Source organism: Podarcis filfolensis, assembly GCF_964270895.1.
Source record: "Podarcis filfolensis genome assembly, chromosome: 12".
NCBI lineage: Eukaryota > Metazoa > Chordata > Lepidosauria > Squamata > Lacertidae > Podarcis > Podarcis filfolensis.
This window is the reverse complement of record NC_139614.1, coordinates 24472775-24492473: the sequence shown is the minus strand read 5'-3', so window position 1 is coordinate 24492473 and position 19699 is coordinate 24472775. Positions and strand designations below refer to the sequence as shown.

At 42.1% G+C, this 19699-nt stretch overlaps 2 protein-coding genes across 2 annotated transcripts in view; one reads left to right on the top strand and one right to left on the bottom strand.

Annotated features, from left to right (window-relative positions):
- IL6 (interleukin 6) overlaps positions 1–3842 on the top strand; it is a 76262-nt gene extending 72420 nt beyond the window's left edge. The window contains exon 7 of the mRNA XM_083578934.1: positions 169–3842. The gene's annotated coding sequence lies outside the window, so the exon portion shown is untranslated. The remainder of the gene's footprint in view (positions 1–168) is intronic.
- Positions 2898–10601, bottom strand: TOMM7 (translocase of outer mitochondrial membrane 7). The gene is given in 4 exon segments (XM_083578954.1): positions 2898–3137; positions 8492–8540; positions 10165–10302; positions 10305–10601. Coding segments are annotated over 4 exon segments (423 nt in total). The 5' UTR covers positions 10525–10601; the 3' UTR covers positions 2898–3121.
- Between the last annotated feature and the right edge of the window lie 9098 nt (positions 10602–19699).

Sequence of the window (19699 nt, the reverse complement as noted above, 5' to 3'; positions counted from 1 at the left end):
ATTTATCTACTTGCACTTTGATGTGCTTTCGAACTGCTAGGTTGGCAAGAGCAGGGACCAAGCAACGGGAGCTCACCCCATCGCAGGGATTCGAACCACCGACCTTCTGATCGGCAAGTCCTAGGCTCTGTGGTTTAACCCACAGCGCCACCCGCGTCCCATAAGTAGGCAGCTTACCTGTCATTAAATAACAACGGTGGGAAACTACATCAACAAAAGAAATAGTAACAAAAAGTAGCAATTTGTTTAAATTACCTTATGTTGCTTCTCCTTTGCATGTTTCAGTTTTCAGGCCACCTATCCACCCCTTCATGCTGCTGCTACTGAGATTTGAAACAGCACTCCCATTCAGGTACTGGTTAGAGAGAGCTCATTACGCTCCGTTGTACAAATTGCTTCAATTCAGGGGTGGCTGCTTCCCCACATCCCTCTGGTAGTCTGCACAATGGCAGATGGAGGGTGGTAACAGGCTCTCCGAAGCTGAATGTAGGAACAATGGAAGGGAGCCTGGCTGATGTTTCCTTTTCTGATAGCCACAATAAAGGCATGATGGAAGACTGATTTTCTTTTCCCAAAGGGGGAAGATGATATTCTTAAAAGACAGCAGTGGGTTTTGTTTGGGCGGCTGCTGCATGCTGGAATGTGCCTGTATGCACTGTATGCCTGTATGCACTTTGATAATTGATATTTCTATTATATAAGTAACAAGTCTGCCTAATAGACATTTGCAGTTAGAGTGAATTAATAATACTTAAGACTGCAGTTTTCTGTACATTTTTGGAAGTACTACTGAACCAAATAAGTCTTTCATCTTTGTCCTGCTTCCTCATTAGATCTCTTGATGTAGTACTTTTTCTAAATACTTAAATCCAAACGCATTATCATAGTAATCCTCAGAAAAGCCCTGATAGGCAATGCTGTATTACAATACCCAACCTATAGGTGGGCAGCTGAAGCCAAGAAACAGCTACTTGTCCAAAGCCACTCAGCAAATCCACAGCTGAAGTGAAGCTTGGACCAGATATTTCATAATTCATTCTCTTAACTGCACTACAACGTTGACGCAGCTTCCTCTCACCATCCTTCTACTTTACTGGGCACTCTTCAGGCATAGCAAGAAGGAAATAGTCTGACTCGCTCAGAACTGCCATCTGGCTACATACACCAACTCTTAACTTCTGCATCCTGGACTTTTCTGGGAACCGAAAGAACATGTATCATGGAGTTAAATGTACTGACATATCAATCTTTATTGGATGTCAAGTATGAGTCCGGACATAGTAAGGTCCCCAACCTTTTTAGGCCTAGGGTCACTTTTGGAAATTTAGGAAGCTGTCATGTGGGGCCTAAAGAAATATCCCAAATGGTTTATGCTTAGATCCTCTCACAAACAACTGGCAAATCACCTACACCCCTCCAAAAATAAAACAGAGAACAAAAAAACAGGAAACACCCAACCTCAAAAAGACACTCCCACCCCACCCCCATCCCAAACTGAAACCAGGAGCAGAGGGCCTTGCAGAGTGCTAAGGGGTGTGTCTGAAGACACTATACTGGGAACAGTAGACCTAAGGGAATCTTGCTTGTTGGCAAGTCAGCAGCCAGAGGTCATCACCAAAGTGGTGGATAGGTATAGGCATGTACATATTCAGACCTTATCAAAATCTTAGCAGATTCTGACAACTGGTTCCTCAGCTAGTTACCCCCTTTATTCTTTGGGGGAAGGCAGGGTGTTTTTTTGAGCCCCATCTCTGTTCAACAAATTGTCAGTACACTGACTGGAGAGCAGTGCTCTGCATCCCCCATTAGGGCACTGGGCTTCACTCACGTCAACACTGTATACTTCTTTTTCTGCCACTGCCAAGACTAACAGGGGTCTGATCAAATCTTCCTGACGTTCCAAGCTTTTGCTTAGCCACTGATGTAAACTGACGGGCTGATCCAGTGAGCTTTTGAAATGTTGGACACTGGTAAAGCAATTATTGATCTTCTTTCTCTGTGCGTGCAAAGGATGAACACATAGCAGTGCCCCCTATACTACGTCAAACACATTCTAATGGAAAACTAAACAGTGGCTTATTGGTTGGTACATTCCTTACCACTTAGGAATGGCTTCCTCACAAGTAGCCAGGACTCTTTTTGAAGTATGGTGTTTTCTCCAAGCCACAACTAACAAACAGATATATCACCACCCCGCTCTTGCCAGGAAAGCTAGGTTTGTAAAAAAAATAACAGTACCTTCTAGGTTTCTGTAGCTTCATAGCTGCAGTCTCTGGCTCCCAGACATGCCTAAGGTTTGTCAAGGTTCAACTGTCTGTACTATTATTGTAGGTATGTGGAAAGGAGGGCCTTGTTGAAGATAATGCTTATTGATTATGCATATGCAGCATTTTCCCTCTGCAGTGTCACCAAAGAGATTACTTTGTCCAACCCATGAACGAACAACCCAGTGTCTGAAGACTACAAAGATGAGGTTGAAATAATAAGGCTATGTTTAGCCTGAACACAGTAAAACTGGAGGGCTGTCACACATAAGATGGAGCAAGCTTGTTTCTGCTGCTCCGGAGGATAGGACTCCAACCAATGCATTCAAATTACAAGAAATGAGATTCTGACTAAACATTAGGAAGAACTTTCTGACTGCAGGAGATGTTAAGACAGTGGAACAAAGTACCTCGGAAGATAGTACTCTCCCTCATGGGATTTTTTAAAACAGAAGTTGGATGGCCATCTGTCTGGAATTTTTTGGCTGTGATTCTTGCACTGCAGGGGGGTTGAACTAGATGGCCCTTAGGGTCCCTTCCAAAAATTCTATGAAATCCAGCAGTTGGATGTAAAGGGAAATGAGTCTTAACATGTGTCATGACCTGCAAAAATTAGATTTCCTCATTAAAGAATTTCAGACAAAATATTTATTCTAAAGGGAAAAAACGAAAGTGTAACACAAATAAATTAGACAGATGGAAAGTCCATTATGTTGTAAGCATATTCCATGTTGTCAGGGAAGTCTGCTTGCCAGTGGCATAGCTCAGTGTTGTTTTTCCTAGCCTTTGGAATGCATGCATCTCCATCTTTTTTTCCTGCTCAGCAGCCGGCTTCCATAATGCTGTGGTTAACTCCTTCATCCCCATAGCAGACTAAGAGAGGTGGAGGAAGAAAAAAGGGGAAAAAATTAAGTTGATCACAACTCTTATAATGCTGTTACCAGCAGAACAGCTCTTTCAAGAAATACTAAAAAGTACAACTTTGTCACTTACAGCACAGTTCTATACATGTCTAATGAGAAGCAAGTCCTGTTGATTTCAATGTTGTAATTATTATGTATTTGAGTACAGAGCTGCAGCTTTACACATTCAATAATGTATTCAACCGTGGAAGGTCAGCCAGTGCAGATGCAAGTAAGTCATATTAATTAACAGAACAGAGCAAATGTAGAATCATTAGAAGAGACTAGGGATACTTTATTCAGTTCCACTCTGATAATCACCTGCAGCTGAGGGATAGTCAGCCTAGGCTACCCAACAGTGACAGAGGTGGGGTTTAGGCTTGGATTCAGGTTTGAATTCAATCATCAATACATAACAGGTACTGAGGTGGCCATTAGGAACACCATCATATTTAAAGTGCTAAATGCACCCAACCATATAAAATGGAATTAACACTCATGTGACTGTAGAATACATTTGGGGGTATTTTATCTGCCTTCTGGTTTCTTTCTCTCTCTCTCTCTCTCTCTCTCTCTCTCTCTCTCTCTTTCTTTCTTAGTATACTGTCACATTCTTTCAGTGCAATTCTGAGGTGGCTTAAAGAAATTGTAATATTATGACTGATCTTGAAACTAACCTAGATTGACACAGACAAGTAATATTAAGGCTTATGCATATTACACTGCTCTCCAAAAATGCTCACAATCCCAACTATTATTTTCAAGGGAACCTGGCAACCCATCATGGACTCTAGAAATAAAATTCTAGATATTATTCTATCTATTATCACTCATACCAGGATGAAATCAAAGATGAAACATGTAACATAATAAGCGAGTGAAGTTATGATACTCAGCTCAGTTGACTGGTTAGAAAGGCCAAATAATAGCTAGAAAGACAGTTTCTGCTTTTAAAAGTCAGCAAGATTATTTAGGTACTAAATAATATGGTTCAAGCCACAAACAAGAAATTGGTGGCATCTTCTCAATGCTTCATCTCATTTACACTCATTTCAATCCCGAACAAATTTATGATATTGTGTATTCAGAATGCCATCTTACCTAGGAGTAAGTCCCATTGAGTCCCAGTTTTTGAGTAAACATAAGAGTTCACTGTCAGTGTCCACCCCAATTACTAAACTATCCCCCAAAGTAGTAAACACTATGATCACATCCATTTTTTCTCTCTGCCCATCCACTGGTCGCAGCCTTCAAGATTCCGAGGACTGACAAAAATATAAAATAGTTAAAGGGGAGCACATTCTTCCCTTACCTTCCCAACCCATTTCATTACTACTACCATTTCAAATATGTGTGACACATCACAATAAATAAATGAATGAATGAATGAATGAATGAATGATTGATTTAATACCACATGTTGGTTCAGGACACAGTAATGGAAACCCCACCTTTTAGTGCAGAAATTAATAGCACTTTGGTCCCAGTCACAAAAAACGGTGATCCCAAAGTGTCGGAAAAAGCTCTAAGGCACTTGTCAGGCCTGGTCGTTGTCCTCTTCAGATCACCACACAAATGCTTCTTGTTCTTTTATAACTTTTTATTGCATATTAACAAAACAATCTTATAAACGGTTCTTAACTATTATTCCTCAGAGTCACTTATTTCAGATACCTTCTGAGCTCTGCTTTTCCATGACCAGCCACTCTCAAAATATCCCGCTCTTTTTTCTAACCTCCTGGCTAGAGCTGGCTTGTATCTCCCCTCCTCCGAATCTAAGCTAGAACTTAACCCTTGCCTTTCCTGGGAACAGCCGGTCCCTCCCTGTTGTTCCTGTTGCTCTCTTCTATTCAATTCACTGCTCTCCTCCCCCCCTTGGGGAAAGCTTTCTCCCTCCGGGAAACTGGAATCTTCTAACTCTAACTCTTCCCTGACAGCACTTGAGTGGGGAATGCTGGAAACACACCAGTTATGTGTATCTGTGTCTGGTGAATGTATGTGCTGTATGGGGGGGGGGGGTATGCTGTATATGCAGTGAGTGTGAGGAGGGGTGTTCGCATGTGCACATTATGTAAGTGCAGGTGTGCTTAGTGTGCTGAATGCTTGGCGAGTACATGTGTATTGGGGGTGTCTGTATGTATGCTGCATACAATCCAACAAAGCCAATTTGCTTTCAATCGAACAAAACCAATTTGGGCATCATGCTCTCCACTTAACAGAACAAGTCTCATTTAATTGCATATGCTAAACATACTGGATAATACAAGAAAGTCTTGTATTAAGAAGCAGATGCATTTTATCTTTTAAATCTCATAAATGCAAAAGCTCACAGGCAGATGACAAGACATAAAATTCAATAAATTGATCACCTGCAGATTTTTTAAACAGACAATGGGATTTTACATGACAGTTTAATTACAGGAGTCTAAACAGCAGTCAAACAGCAGATTGTAGAATATTAAATGATAAAATGTTACATTAATGCCAAGTCTCAGTAGCATCCATACAATAAAGTGTCACCATGCAGAAGCTCCATAAATGCAAGGAGAAATTAATGAAAAGCTTCAATGGTTTTTTCTATTACCGTATTTTTCGCTCTATAACACGCACCTGACCATAACACGCACGTAGTTTTTAGAGGAAGAAAACAAGAAAAAAATATTCTAAACAAAACAGTGGATGTATGATTTTTGTGGTTCATGCTGTGGCCACAGACGTGATCTGACGGTGAGTTTGGGGTAGCCCAATGCAAAAATCCTGAGGATCCATGTGGATCCGTGCTTTGTAACCACGTTTTTGCGCCATTGCAGCCCCATGAAACAGTGGGTGCGTGTGTGTGTTTTGGTGCAGGCTGTAGCCATGGATATGCTATGTGATCTGATGGTGAACTTGGGGTGACCCAGTGCAAAAATCCTGAGGATCCATCTGGATCCGTGCTTTGTAACCACACTTTAAGTGGGGAGGGAAGGAAAAGCATTCAAGGCACAAGGAGCACGTGTGGGATGTGTGGAGAAGGATGCTGCTAATAATGCAGAAGAGGGGTTTAAGGGAAGAAGGAACACGCGTGGGGTGTGTGGAGAAGGATGCTGCTAATGATGCAGAAGAGGGGTTTAAGGGGAGAAGGAACACGCGTGGGGTGTGTGGAGAAGGATGCGGCTAATAATGCAGGCGAGGGGTCTAAGGGGAGAAGGAACACGAATGGGGTGTGTAGAGAACGATGCTGCTAATAATGCAGGAGAGGGGTTTAAGGGGAGAAGGAACACGCGTGGGGTGGGTGGAGAAGGATGCTGCTAATGATGCAGGAGAGGGGTTTAAGGGGAGAAAGAGCTCGAGTGGGGTGTGTGGAAAAGGAGCTTTTCGGCGAGCTGAGCGGGGAGGGGGGAGGGAAAGAGCCCTGTTGCTTTAAAGGAGCCAACCGGACAGCAGCCACTTACAGCAGTGTAAGCAGCTCCTTTTCTCTCCCGCTTTGCTCCTTCTCTCCCTCTTTGCTGCTTTACGCAGCTAATGGCGAATCCCCTGCAACCCAAGTCCTGCTCAGCAGATCAGCTGAGACGCTGGGAGAATCGTAATTTCCCCCTCTCCCTCATCCCGTGCCCTCCTGTCCCCAGCAGCCTTTTTAAAAAGTTTTTTACTGGTTTTCACTGCGCTCGTGGCTCAGAGCCCTCCTGTGTCCTGCCGTCCCTCTGCAGCCTCATTGCTCCGTTTAGAGAGCACACGGATCTTTGCTAGCTGAGGCTGCAGCAGCTGTTGCTGGCTACGGGGCGCTTTTTCCAGCTCGCTATGGCTCCCGTCTGTCCCTCCTCGCGTGTAAGCGGCTGCTGCCCGCTTTGCTGCCATGGCTCTCCTTCCCTCTCTCCTCCTTGGCTCCCCCCCCCTCCTCCTGGCTGTAAAGCAAGCAAAGCTAGAGCCGTGCAAAGCCCTGCAAGTGGCTCCCGCTTTGCTTGACTGACGGCAGCCATGGCTCCGGTCAAGTGCATTCGCTCTGTAACACGCACAGGCATTTTCCCTTACTTTCTAGGAGCAAAAAAGTGCGTGTTTTGGAGCGAAAATTACGGTACTTCCAGAATTTTATAAGAAAGGAAAGTTCTTCTTCCAATCTGGGTTGTTTTGATTTTTTTTTTTAAACCAACAGCAAATTTTTAACCACCTCTGAGCTCACATAGGACACAAGTGGAGAACCTGTCACCTTTCAGATGTTTTTGGACTTTAACTCATATCAGCCCCAGGAATGGTGGGAGTCCACCAATACATGGAAGGTAGATTCTGACTGGTGATATACAACTAAATCATACTCAAAACAGACCCACTGAAATCAATGGACTTAAGTCCACTGATTTAAATTGACTTACTCTCAGTAGGAGTGACATTAGTAGTCATTCATAAACTTTATAGTTACAGATAGGTAGCCGTGTTGGTCTGCCATAGTCAAAACAAACAAACAAAAAAATTTTTTTTCCCTTCCAGTAGCACCTTAAAGACCAACTAAGTTAGTTCTTGGTATGAGCTTTCGTGTGCATGCACACTTCTTCAGATAAACTTTATACTTATTCATGCCTCAGCAACAGCAAAAAAAGGAAAAGAAAAAAGGTTTCTCCCACTAATCCACTCTGAAGACTAACAGTTTGTTTGGAAAACAAACTGTTAGGCTTCAGAGTGGATTAGTTTTATTAGGCTTTATTAGGCTTTTTATTAGACTTTATTAGTCTAGTTTTAATAGGCTCATACTCTCCACCTCATTCCAACTGTTAACATGTAACTACTCATATTTTCCACAAGGCCTTATTAGTGCCATCAGGCAACAACAAAATGAAACAGAAGGCCTATGCCTTGTACATTGATCAAACAACAACCAACATACACTGCCTTTTTAAAAATTCAGTTTCAAGCAGGGTAAGCTGTCGGTGTTTAAATCATTCGATGGTTACCAGTTCTTGGTTTGTAATGTTACTGAAGCAAGCTCATTCCAAGAGAAAGAGGACTTGACACAATCAGGTCATATCTCTTGATGATATACTTAAGTCAGCAACCAAAAGATAAAACATTTCCTTCTTAAGGTGTGTCCCTTAAATTAAAAAATGGTAGCACCAAATCCTGACCTACACCTTACATGAGAATATAGCAACAGTTAAAACATAATTTGTGTGATATTTCTTTAACTGCAATCCTAGATGTATAAATGGAATGGGACTTACTCTTAGGTAAGGAAGTGTAGGATTGTAGCATAAGTTTCAAACTCTCCCCTCCAAGTTAATCACAAAGCACATGTTCTATTTTCTCTTTTAGCAGGCATTATTTCTGCAGAGGTATTAACTAGTGAAAACATACCTCAGAACGGTTGGCTCAGGCATTCCAGGATCCGCACCTCTCTTAAAACCTAGTTACAAAAAATGTATCTGTCAGTTTATATCATGAATATATTATTGCTTTTTTCATATAATAAATATTTCTAGAATTGCACATGACTAGCCACAGTAATGTAATAGATAACATTGCACTTTGATAGTCTCCTGCACTCCCCACCCCCACATTCAATCAAGTAGAAGTGCAAAGAAAGGGGTCCATTCTATTGCATGGTCAGCAACACACATTGAAAACCCCACTCCTCTGCACCAGCAGGTGACTTGGGCTGCAAGCCTAACCCCATACTTACCTGAGTGTAAGCCCCATTAAATGTATTAGGATTTACTTCCAAGTTAGAATTGCACTGATAATCTGCCTGGGAAGAAAGTATACTCTTCTAAAGTATCTCTGACATCTAAAACAGTCCTTATTTTGTGGCATGATGTACGTTGCCCACCGAATCCACCAAACAGAGAAAGACAGTCTCTGATCTTATGAATAAATAGGACTTTACTGCATTGTTAATGGAATTCAGTAAGAAATGTCCTGCACAACAGGCCCATGGATAATGGAATAATTTATTTCCCAGCAAATGAAAAAGAAGTCAATGACACTTCATAGGACAGAATCATTGCTGAACTAAATGAGCTTGGCCTGGGAAATTCTGACTAAGAACATTCTAAAAATTGGCCTCTAGTTTTCAGAAATCTGCTGACTTTTAAGCAAACTCCTGATACCACAAATGAAAGAACACACCTGTGAGCAATTTAACCATGTTTACCATTGTGTCATGCCTAAACACATTTTGGAGTTCACATAATCGTGAAATACAGAATTCTGAAAGCTAAAACTATTGTTTATAAGCAACTTGCAAACTGGGGTGGGGAGATTGTCAGTGATTATTCCTCCATTCAGCTCACTCAAGCAGAAAGCTAGCACACCAGAGGGACAAATGTAGCCCAGCTTACTGCTGGATATAATTTTTTCTTCTTGCAAGGTGTTATAGCTTTCAGCGCCCACAGACAGTCTGAAGCGGTGTTTCCCAAACTCGGGTAGCCAGCTGTTTTGGGGACTACAACTCCCATCATCCCTAGCGGGCAAGACCAGTGAGGTCAGGCGTGAAGGGAATTCTAGTCCGAAAACAGCTAGAGACCCGAGTTTGGGAAACACTCAAGGTCACAGGAGATCCTTCTATCACCATATTCACACAAGCTCGCCTTCTAACGAGTACTAGGAAAGGAAAGAAAAAACAGAAGGGCTTTCACGATACAGCCTGCTTGCCTTTTCTCTAGGTTAAATCCGAAAGTAGCAGCGCTAAAGTGAGCTGTGAAGCGGAGAATTTGGGTTCAGGGAACGGAAGCGGACAAGGGCAATGAGCTGCTTCTGCCCCACAGGGAACTCTCCGCGCTAATCACGAGGAGCTGAGGGGAATCGGCCACGTGACTCGCCGGTTGCGTCACTGTCGCCGCCGCGTTCCAAGAAGCCAAGCCGCGCGCGCTCTAAACAGCCGTTGACGGGAAGATCGTTAACGGACCGTTAACGGTTCGGGAAGCTGCCCCGCCCCGCCCCCGCCGCCTGCCTCAAGTCAGAGTATACCGAGTCTCCCGTGACCAAGCCGCCCGCGGCAACCTACTTGCTCTCCCCAGCTCAGGACTGACCTAGATAGAGTACTACCGGGATGAAGCCCCACCGGATGGCAAACTGCCCGCCCTTGAACAAGTGCTGCAGGCGCTGCTTGGACTCTTTGCTCAGCTTCGGCATGGCGGCGGCCGCGTCGTCGTGTCGGAGGCAGCGAGAGGCGAGGGTGGTAAAGAAAGGCCTGCCTTTTGCTTCCTGGCGCTACGGCGCATGCGCGCGGAGGGGAGGCCTACTCGGCGAGGATATGTTGTAGGGCAGCGGCGCCGCCTCAGGCTGGCTGGGAAAGGCGGGAACGGCAGCCGCTGCTGAGGAAACCTAGAGCCGAGCTTGCCGCGTAGGCCGAAGCGAAAAAGAACGTGTTGAAATCGGCTCCGCTTCATGACTGGCGGCTGAGGACGCGCCAATATTGGATGGAAATCCCTACATGCAGGAGTCGGTTTTTTTTCCGCCGCATGGGGTCCATTTCGTTGCTCTTCCCGGCTGATAGTAGTGCCTGCCTATCTCCGCCGGAGTAAGTCGTGGCAAATATCCCCCCTCCACCCCGTTTCTGAGCATTACACACACGCACCTCGCTACACGCTTGTTCTTCACACACGATCTAAAACGGAGTTTCCCCCCTCTTTAACATCACAGAAGTGTTTTTTAAGGGCCAGCTCGTTACGTTTTTTCGTGGAAAAGTTGTTAGCACGTGGACCGACCCTCGTGGTAGGCCATCTACATTTGAGGTTAAGAGGGAGAAGGCAGGGGATGTGAGTTCCGCAGGCTCCCTGGCAGACGCCGAGTGGAAATTCAGTTTTGCTTCCAAAGCCCGCATGGAAGTCAACAGCGTTTCCTTTTGCATGTAAATTCTGTGTTCTACCACTGGCCTAACCTAAGGTTACCAGATGTCGCCGTTTCCCGGGGACAGTCCCCGGATTTACAAATCAGTCTCCTGACAAAATCCATCTATTTAGTAGGAAGTTGAAAAGTGTCCCTGGATTCATTGAAAAAAAATCTGGTAACCTTAGCCTAACCCTGTTTGTCTGGATTTAGCACTCTGACAGGTGCTGCCTTCGAAAGTGGATTTTCTGTCATGTATTTTTCTGCTGCTGCTTAAAACATTTCCTGGCTATTGGCCTTCACCAAATGGTGTAGTAGCCAATTACGTTTGGATGGAGAAATATTTTCATTTACATATCTTGAACCTTCAACCAAGAAATTAATTTTTTTTAAAAAAAACCCTTGAAAAAATAATAGCCACTTTCTCTACACTATGCACAGTTTTTTAAACCTTTGTCATGTCCTGCTTTTGTCATCTCTCCCCCCACCCCAGCCCCAGCTGATGTTCAAGTAAACCAACCCTTGTAGATCTGCCCTATGAGTTTTGATTAAATTTGCATATGGGAAAATGATTGAATAAGAAAAAAGCATGCTTCCTTTGTTGGGTGGATCATGAAATCAGTATTGTAGAGTTGGAAGGGATCCTGAGGGTCATCTACTCTAACCCCTCAATTCAGGAATCACAACTAGATCATATATGTGATAGACATCCAAACTCTGCTTGAAAACCTCCAAGAAAGGAGAGTCCATCACCTTTCATGGGAGTCTGTTCCACTGTTCCTGTCAGAAAGTTCTTCCTGATGTTTAGTCAGAATCTCTTCTTGTTAACTTGAACCCATTGGTTTGGGTCCTAGGCTCTGGAGCAGGAGAAAACAAGCTCGCTCCATGCAACAGTGTTTAAGATATTTGAAGGTGGCTATCCTATCTCCTCTCGGTCTCTTCTACATACCCAATTCATTCAACCATTCCTCACAAGGCATCTATCTACTCCAGCAGCTTGTTCCCAGATGCCAAAGGGTATCCCTACAAGCAGAATATGAGTACTTCAGCAGTCTCCCCACTTGGCGTGTTTATCAACTCATATTCAGAGATCTATTGCCTCTAACCATGGAGGTAGTATAAAACCACTATGGCTAGTCGCCATGAATTTATCTACATGAATTTGTCCATCCTCCATGAATTTATCTGCAGTGAATTCAGATGCCATTAGTGTATAGATTTGGTCAGTATGTGTCATTTTGCTCTTACCAGCATTGAACCTGATTTGCCATTTTATCATCGGTTCACCCAGTTTGTAGAGACTTTTCTGAAGTGTTTCAGATGCACTAGGGAGATTGCCTGTCTTGGGTTTCTTCTTAGCCTACCCTTCACTGAAATTGTATGAGCTGTTGCCTATCTTTAGGGGCCATACTTAACAAGCTGGAGAAACTCTTTTGGGCATCACACAAACACTGCAACCAAGCACTAAAACCAGTACTGATAACTCCAGTAGAATTTGGGTTTTCAGCAAGGGAGACACCAGGGAAAGCATGTGTGCCCACAGGTGCCACATCAGCATTTCCTGATACACATCTCAATTAGAACAGTTACATTTTATCAGTTTTGCATTGGCATGAATGTAAACCAAATTGAAGTGCAGTTGAATCTCAGTTATGAAATATATAAATGAGCTAACCTGCCAGTTTCAGAAATTTTATTACTATTTAAAATTCTGCTCCTCTACATACACTGATAGAGAATGTTGGAGGCAGTCCTTGCACTGCCTTCCCAAAGCTGGGTAAATGAGGTGCTAGGCTAGGCTATGGGCAGGAGGCATAAGGGCTCTTGCCAGGGTCCTAGAGTCCTTCCTTCTTCCTAAGGCATATGGAGCACTTTTCCAGCTTTGTGAAGGAGGTGGGAGAGCTCTAAGACCCTGCCAGAGCCTTGCACCTCCTTTCAAAAGCCTGGCACCTTGATTAGCTTAACTGGCTGTTGGGGGGGGGGTGACCCATGGGTTCCATGTCAAAATACTATTGCAGCCCACTTGGTATGAGGCTTGTGTGCCTCACTGTTTAGAACCCAGCTTGGGAGAGTGACTTGTTGACCCACAATCTACCCTATTTTGTCAATTGGACATTTTAGGTTTGGGAGGCTGAATAAACCCAGAACAGTTGTGTCCAGACTAACAAATATTTGCAGCATAAAGAGCATCCACAAACCAAGCAGAGCCCATCCACTAGCTAGCTGGTTTTTTGTCTTTCATACCTTCTGCACGGTTGAATTCCAAAGCTGGGGTAATTTGGAAACTTCTCAAACAGTCTCCAATGTGTCTGTTGAAGCATTAGAAAAATGTGTGATCCTCTAAGAAGCAGCACATTGCAAAATGCTTTAAAATTGCCGTGCTAGGAGGATAACATTTAGCTGAGAGAGAAAGCTATTATTTACAGCACTGTAGTCTTGGTGTGCACAGCTTCTTATACTTCAAATTCTAGCACAAGGAGTTTGCAGTATAAATTGCTGAGTTACTAATTTGGAGTGGGAGGAAAGGAGGAAAAGAAAGGGGGAAATGTGATGTCTTAACTTAGCTTCTTCCTTGACAAGGTATATGTAGAAATGTCAAATTACCAGGGCTCTTTTTCAGGAGGAACTCAGTTCTGGCACCTCTTGGGTGGGTTCTGGCACGTCTCAGGAGGGTGCCATTACCATTTAAGAGAACAGGGGAAGTGTTCATGGTGAGTTCTGGTAGTAGCAGCTCAGGTTGGTGGCAGTTGCTTAGTTCTTAGTGTAACATTTGATGTTGGCCCAAATTTTTGACTGCTTACAACTTTTATGCCTGGCGTGCTCTGGTCCATGGGGTCACGAAGAGTCGGACACGACTAAACAACAACAACAACTTTTATTTGAGTCAGTGCTGTACAAGTTGTGCTACAAAGGTTGTATAAAATAAGGTCTAAGAAATAAAATTTAAAAATAGTAAGGATTTTCAGGAAGCTGATAATAGTTTATTAAAATGGTAATTGAAGCTAAGACATCAATACAAATTCAACTCTTAAAAAAAAAGATGAATTTAATCACTGAAGTTTCAAAGAATGAGGATTGTATGTGAAGATTATCTTGCATGAAGTTGGACCAACTTTTCCAAATGTTAATCCTAGATTTCCTTTTTCTTTTTGTAGATTCTATAATAAAAGATGCAGACTTACAACATTGCCATGTCTTACTTCCATCTAAGGTATACTGTATTGCAATGTTCTTGCCTAGTATTGCCTCAGTTTATGTCATTGTGAATAGAATATCTGGCCAAGGATGAAAACCATGAACTGATTGTGGATACTTCTATAAAGTGTTATACACAGATCTGATGGCTCAAAGGATTTTCTGAGGCCAGATAGACAGATAAAGTATGTTTAAAATTACCTTTACAGTTATTTTAATTCTGTTTACTAGATTTATAGACACTTGTCTTTCTAGAAAACCTAGCTAAGTACATCTAGGTTAACTATTAGTAACCTAGGGGCAATATCATAGTTTCATAAAGTGCAAAGCAGAGGTAACTAATGAGGTACCTAATGTGGTGACCTGCTGATGTTGCTGGACTACAGCTCTTAACAACCAGGAACCATACTGGCTTCCCCTGCTGTGAAAGGTTTATCATGTGTCACTTCCTCTGTCTTTCAAAAAGCAAAACCTACAGAATATATTTAAGCTAAAAGGAAACAAATATCTCATAATACTAAGTTTTGCCATTGCTTTTATATTCCTGGGTTCCTTTGGAAGGAAGGGTGAGATATAAATTTAATAAAATAAATAAATTTCTGTCACACAACTCCTTTGGGCTAACTTTATTCCATAGTGACCTGGCTGGTTCTATGTGCCAATGTGCATCTTTGTAGAAACTGCTCCTCAAGATAATACAATTTTATGTTCCCTGTGCCCAAAGACACTAAGCCTTCTAAGACACTAAGCCTTCAAATCATTTCAAAAATGATTTGAAAAGACACACCTTCCTTAGCAGTTTGGCTAGCTACTTTATTCTACTTTATTACTTTATTCTGCTTCTGGAAATAATTTCCCTCTCCCTGTCTTCAATGGAGTTTGCTCGATCTCCCTCTGGACCTCCTTCTGTACTACCAGCAAATCTCTGCCCTTTCTGAGTTAAGGAAAGGGGCAATAGTTAACATAAAAAAGATAATAAAAGCAGAGCATAAATTTGGAGTGTGAGACTAGAGGATGGTCAGTATTTCGTAGTAAAAGGAGTACAGTTGCAACATGAAAAATGATCAAGCAGGAAATTTTGTTTTCCTAGGTTAAGTTGCTAATAATTTGAGTAAACTTACAAAAATATTTTATTCTGGAGTTTTAGAAAGATGGAGGAGATAGTCAGCAGGATATCAAAGAGAAGTTCTTCAGAGTTCGCTTACCAACAGTGCAATTCTACGCAGTCTAATCGTTTAATGGGACTTCCTACCAGGTAAGAGGGTATAGGATTGCAGCCTAAAGAGGGTTAGACATTTATGGAAATGTGGAAAAGGATTGTGGAATGTAGGATAAACTAGAAGTAGTTTTTCAAAGGTGTGTCAGCAGTTGGAATTTACATAATTTGAAGCGTTTTTAAGACCAAAGGAGTTAGCTGGGAGAGAGTTTCAGGAATAAGATTTAAGATAGCACAATATAGCAAGAGGAGCTAGGGGAAGGTGGTATTTTAAAGAAATGTTTGATGTGCGATTTTTTTTAAAGTTCTGATTTTTAAATAAAATATTGAATAATAAATTTATATTAAATACATAAATATTTAAATGAATTCAGAAGACTAAAATGCATAAACATTTACTAAACTGTATGTTCTTAACCAGAGGAAATGGTAGAATATTGCCGTTTTAAAAGGGTAGTTTTATTTTTCACCACTAGATGTCAGTGTTTAACAGAAAAGACTTTAACTTCTGCCACAGTCTGCCGATTTCTTGAAAAAGATCACTTGAGTGAAGCCAAGGATGATGACAGGTATTTAAAATTCTGCAGTTCACAGTGTCTCCTCTAAAGGACATCAGAAAACTTCATCAAAATTTGTTTGTCTAAGTTTGTCACTTTCAATGTACAGAATGCGGACAACCTCTCTTGAGACATTATGGCCCTTAATTCATTTTTAATTCTTTTGAGTCTTGAAAAACTACTCTCTCCCGAGCTGTTAGTGACCATAAAGCTAAGAAATAGCCACAAAATTGCTTCCACATTAGGAATATCTTCTGGGTATGCTTCCATAAACAGTTCAACACCTTGCTGAATTTCTTGTTTGGATGCTATCAGGATAGCAAGAATGGAAAATAATTGTGGAATATCACTGTACACAGTAGTTCTTTTTAAATTGGCTTCAAGTGCATCCAATATAGGAATAAATGATTTTATCCTAAACTTATCTCTTAAAGAAAGTGCATCTAAGGCATCAGGTGCACTTCTGTCATTTCTTTGTCGTTCCCTCACTCTTTGTCTCCTTGTTTTGTGGTTAGCATTTGGCAAGATTGCTTTTGCTTTGTTTCTCAAGCTCATCAAAATCTTCTCCAATTTTCCTTTAAAAAATCCGGAAGTGAACTGTACAAGCTTGCACAAGAACTCAATAATAGGACTGATTTCTGAATGGCTTTGCTGACCTTGTGAAAATGACTTGGCACAGGGATTTATATCTCTAAGATTTTGCAGACTTTGGCTGTGAGCTAGGGCCCCACAAAAAAATTCAAGTTGGGCCCTCGAGTTTAAAATTGGGCCCCACTGGCTGGCCCTGAGTCTCATAGTTGCTGGGACCGAGTTGCCCTGCCCTTGCATGAAGTCTTGGGTTTGCAATTTGGGGAGAGGGGAGGCTGGGGGCTGGGGAGGCCCCCTGGATTTAGAGGCCCTAGGCTTCAGCCTACTTAGCCTATACATAAATCTGGCACTTTCTAGCCCAGTCAGGGTAAACTCAGTCACCTTACTATGCAATCATTACCGTATGGAAAATACAACTTGTCCTCCCTTAGAATTTAGACACAATAATACAGCTTTTCCCCAGCTGGCATAAATAATAGTCTTCCATTTCTGATTGTCTTTTCATTGTGAATTTTACAGCATTTTCTGTAATTTTATTATAGACATAATCTGCCCTGAGCCCGTAGGGTGAAGGATGGGCTATGAAAAAATAAACATCAAAGCTTTTGAGTGTGGATACTTAGGAAACAAAATTAGCAAAACAATTGCAATTGTATTAATCAAAGTCTTAAGCATACAGAAATTCGGCAAAATGACTGTTGTACCTTCTGTGCTTCTGCATATATAAATGCTTTTTCAGCAGGCTTCAAGCCAGTGAAGCAACTTCCCATTTATTACAGTGACCTCTTGATTGTAGCTTTTTACTAGTAATTTCATGTATTAGCATGTGTTGGTCCAGGAGCCAAAAAGTTCTGTGTGAGTTGAAAGCACTTATTTTCTTGGACAGGACAGTGAGCAGAGGGGGAAGAATGACTATTAACCAGTATTTCCAATAGCAGCCATTTGTGTAATATTCCAGGAGCAGCTTCACAGGGGTGCAAGTGCCTGTAGTGTGAGAGGAGATTGGAAAAATGCCCACTGTAAGCTTGGAACTCCACATCGTGGCCATGGAGTGAAGCATGATATTTATTCCATGATTTCAAAAATGAATGGCACTACAACATTTGGTATCAGATACAAATTTCATCAGGCACATTAGCGTTGAGCAGAAAGTTGACAAAGGTTGGAATTAGACAGCAACTTCATGTTAATTTTTTCTGTTTTTTACCCATAAGGCAGGGGTAGGCCAATGGGAGTTGTAGTGTTCACAACATCTGGAGGGTCACAGGCTCCCTACCTCTGCCATAAAGTTTACCCATGTTGTTTCTCCACCTTGTACACGATCTACATGGTTCACCATTGGTGGCTGATTGTTGGTAGTTGTGACAGGGACAAACAACATATGTAAGTAACTACATATGTAGTCAATATGCCCAAGGATTGAATATGCTTCTGCACAGTGAACATCAAGACTTTCAGTTAAGAGTACTTCCCTCCACCCACCTTATCAGGGTGACCTCCACTATGTAACTAGTCCTCCAGTTACTTTATATAGCCCTTGTTAATCAGTAGTTCAAATAGAACATTTAGCATTCCTAAGATATAAGAACATAAGAAAAGTCCTGCTGCACTGGACCAAAAGGCCCATCTAATCCAGCATCCTCTTCTCACTGACCAACTAAATGCCTATGGGAAGTCTGCAAGCAGGACCTGGGTTCAACACTGCACTCCTCACCTGTGATTCACCAAGGCATACTGTCTCTGGCATCTGGCAGTAGAGACAGAACATCATCCATAAAAGCTTGTGCCATAATAAAAGTGCTAGTCTTTTAAAATGCCGGAAGACTATTGCAATAGAAATAAAATACATCACACCATAGTGGGGAGGACAGTGACCAGATATGCTGTACAAGTACAAACTGTTGAAGGACAATCTTGCCCTCCCTACGTGTGGTACTTTAGCTTTAAGTTGAATTTGATCTAGTTGAGATTCCTGTGTTGCAGGGAGTTGGACTAGATGACCCTCAGGGTCCCTTCCTGTTCTGAACCACAGGGCCAAAGGAGAACCTGTGTGAGTGGATGTAGGGATATCAAAGGAGTGATAAATTCTAGTTTTGTATTAAAAGAAAGGTGTAAACTTACAGCAAATCAGCCAACCAGGTCTCCCAGGCTTTACAGGCACGGGACAGGCACTGCAGCAAATAGATGGGTTGTCCCCAGCTAAGCAAACATTCATACATTCTTTATACACAAAAGTCACTTTGCCCAGGACTTCATATCACTTCATGAGGGCATAGGTGGCAAATAAAGATAGTTCCCCTTTCTGGGCTCAGAGCCCAGCACTCCAGTCCCACAGATAAGGATAACATCAAAACAGTCCAATTAGCTTAAAGCAAGTGAATATAAACATATATGAGGTCATTGTTAGAACAACTGCCAATTAATTGTGGGGTTATCTTGACTACCACGATGGTGTTGCAGAGCTTCCGGAACAGTTCATCTTTGGTTCAACACAATTCCAACTCTACAACTCTATGATTCTATGAAATGGAGGATTCCTTCACAATGTATAATTCATATATTACTGAAAGAAGAACGCATATTAAGTGGCTCCAGAAAGAAAACAGTAACTTAGGACATTTTAGGGATGGATCTTGGAAAGGAACAAGTGAAGGAAAACAGTGTAAGAAGAAAGTGCCTTTGTGCAACAACGAACTGCTTTTCTTTTACCATTCACTAAACAGAACTGTCCTCAATTCTGGGATAAGCATTAAGAGTTTCCAGGGCAGAGGATGAAGGGCGCCTCTGCCAGTTCTAGAACAGTATTGTGAACAAACTGAAACTTTACTTAAGCCTTGCTGCTGGAGGACCAGCTGAATGCATCACAGAATTCTAAAGCAATAGCTTGTCTGCAGTCCAACTAAACAGTTTGGTGAGTTACTTTTCAGAACAATGTTCTTCATAACATTTACTCTACTTGCCCTATGGGCTATGGGAAGGGCATGTCAGGAACATTTCAATGCTTGTTGCACACACACCCCAACCATCCTATATAGAACAGCACCGACAGCACAAGCTATTAACATTTTCTCCTTGAAAAGACATTGTGTTGGACCATACTTCAGTTCCAATCACTGGGGATGGTTAGTCATGACAAGTCCTATTGTTTTTAATTTAAACTCTGTGCAACTAACAGTCTGG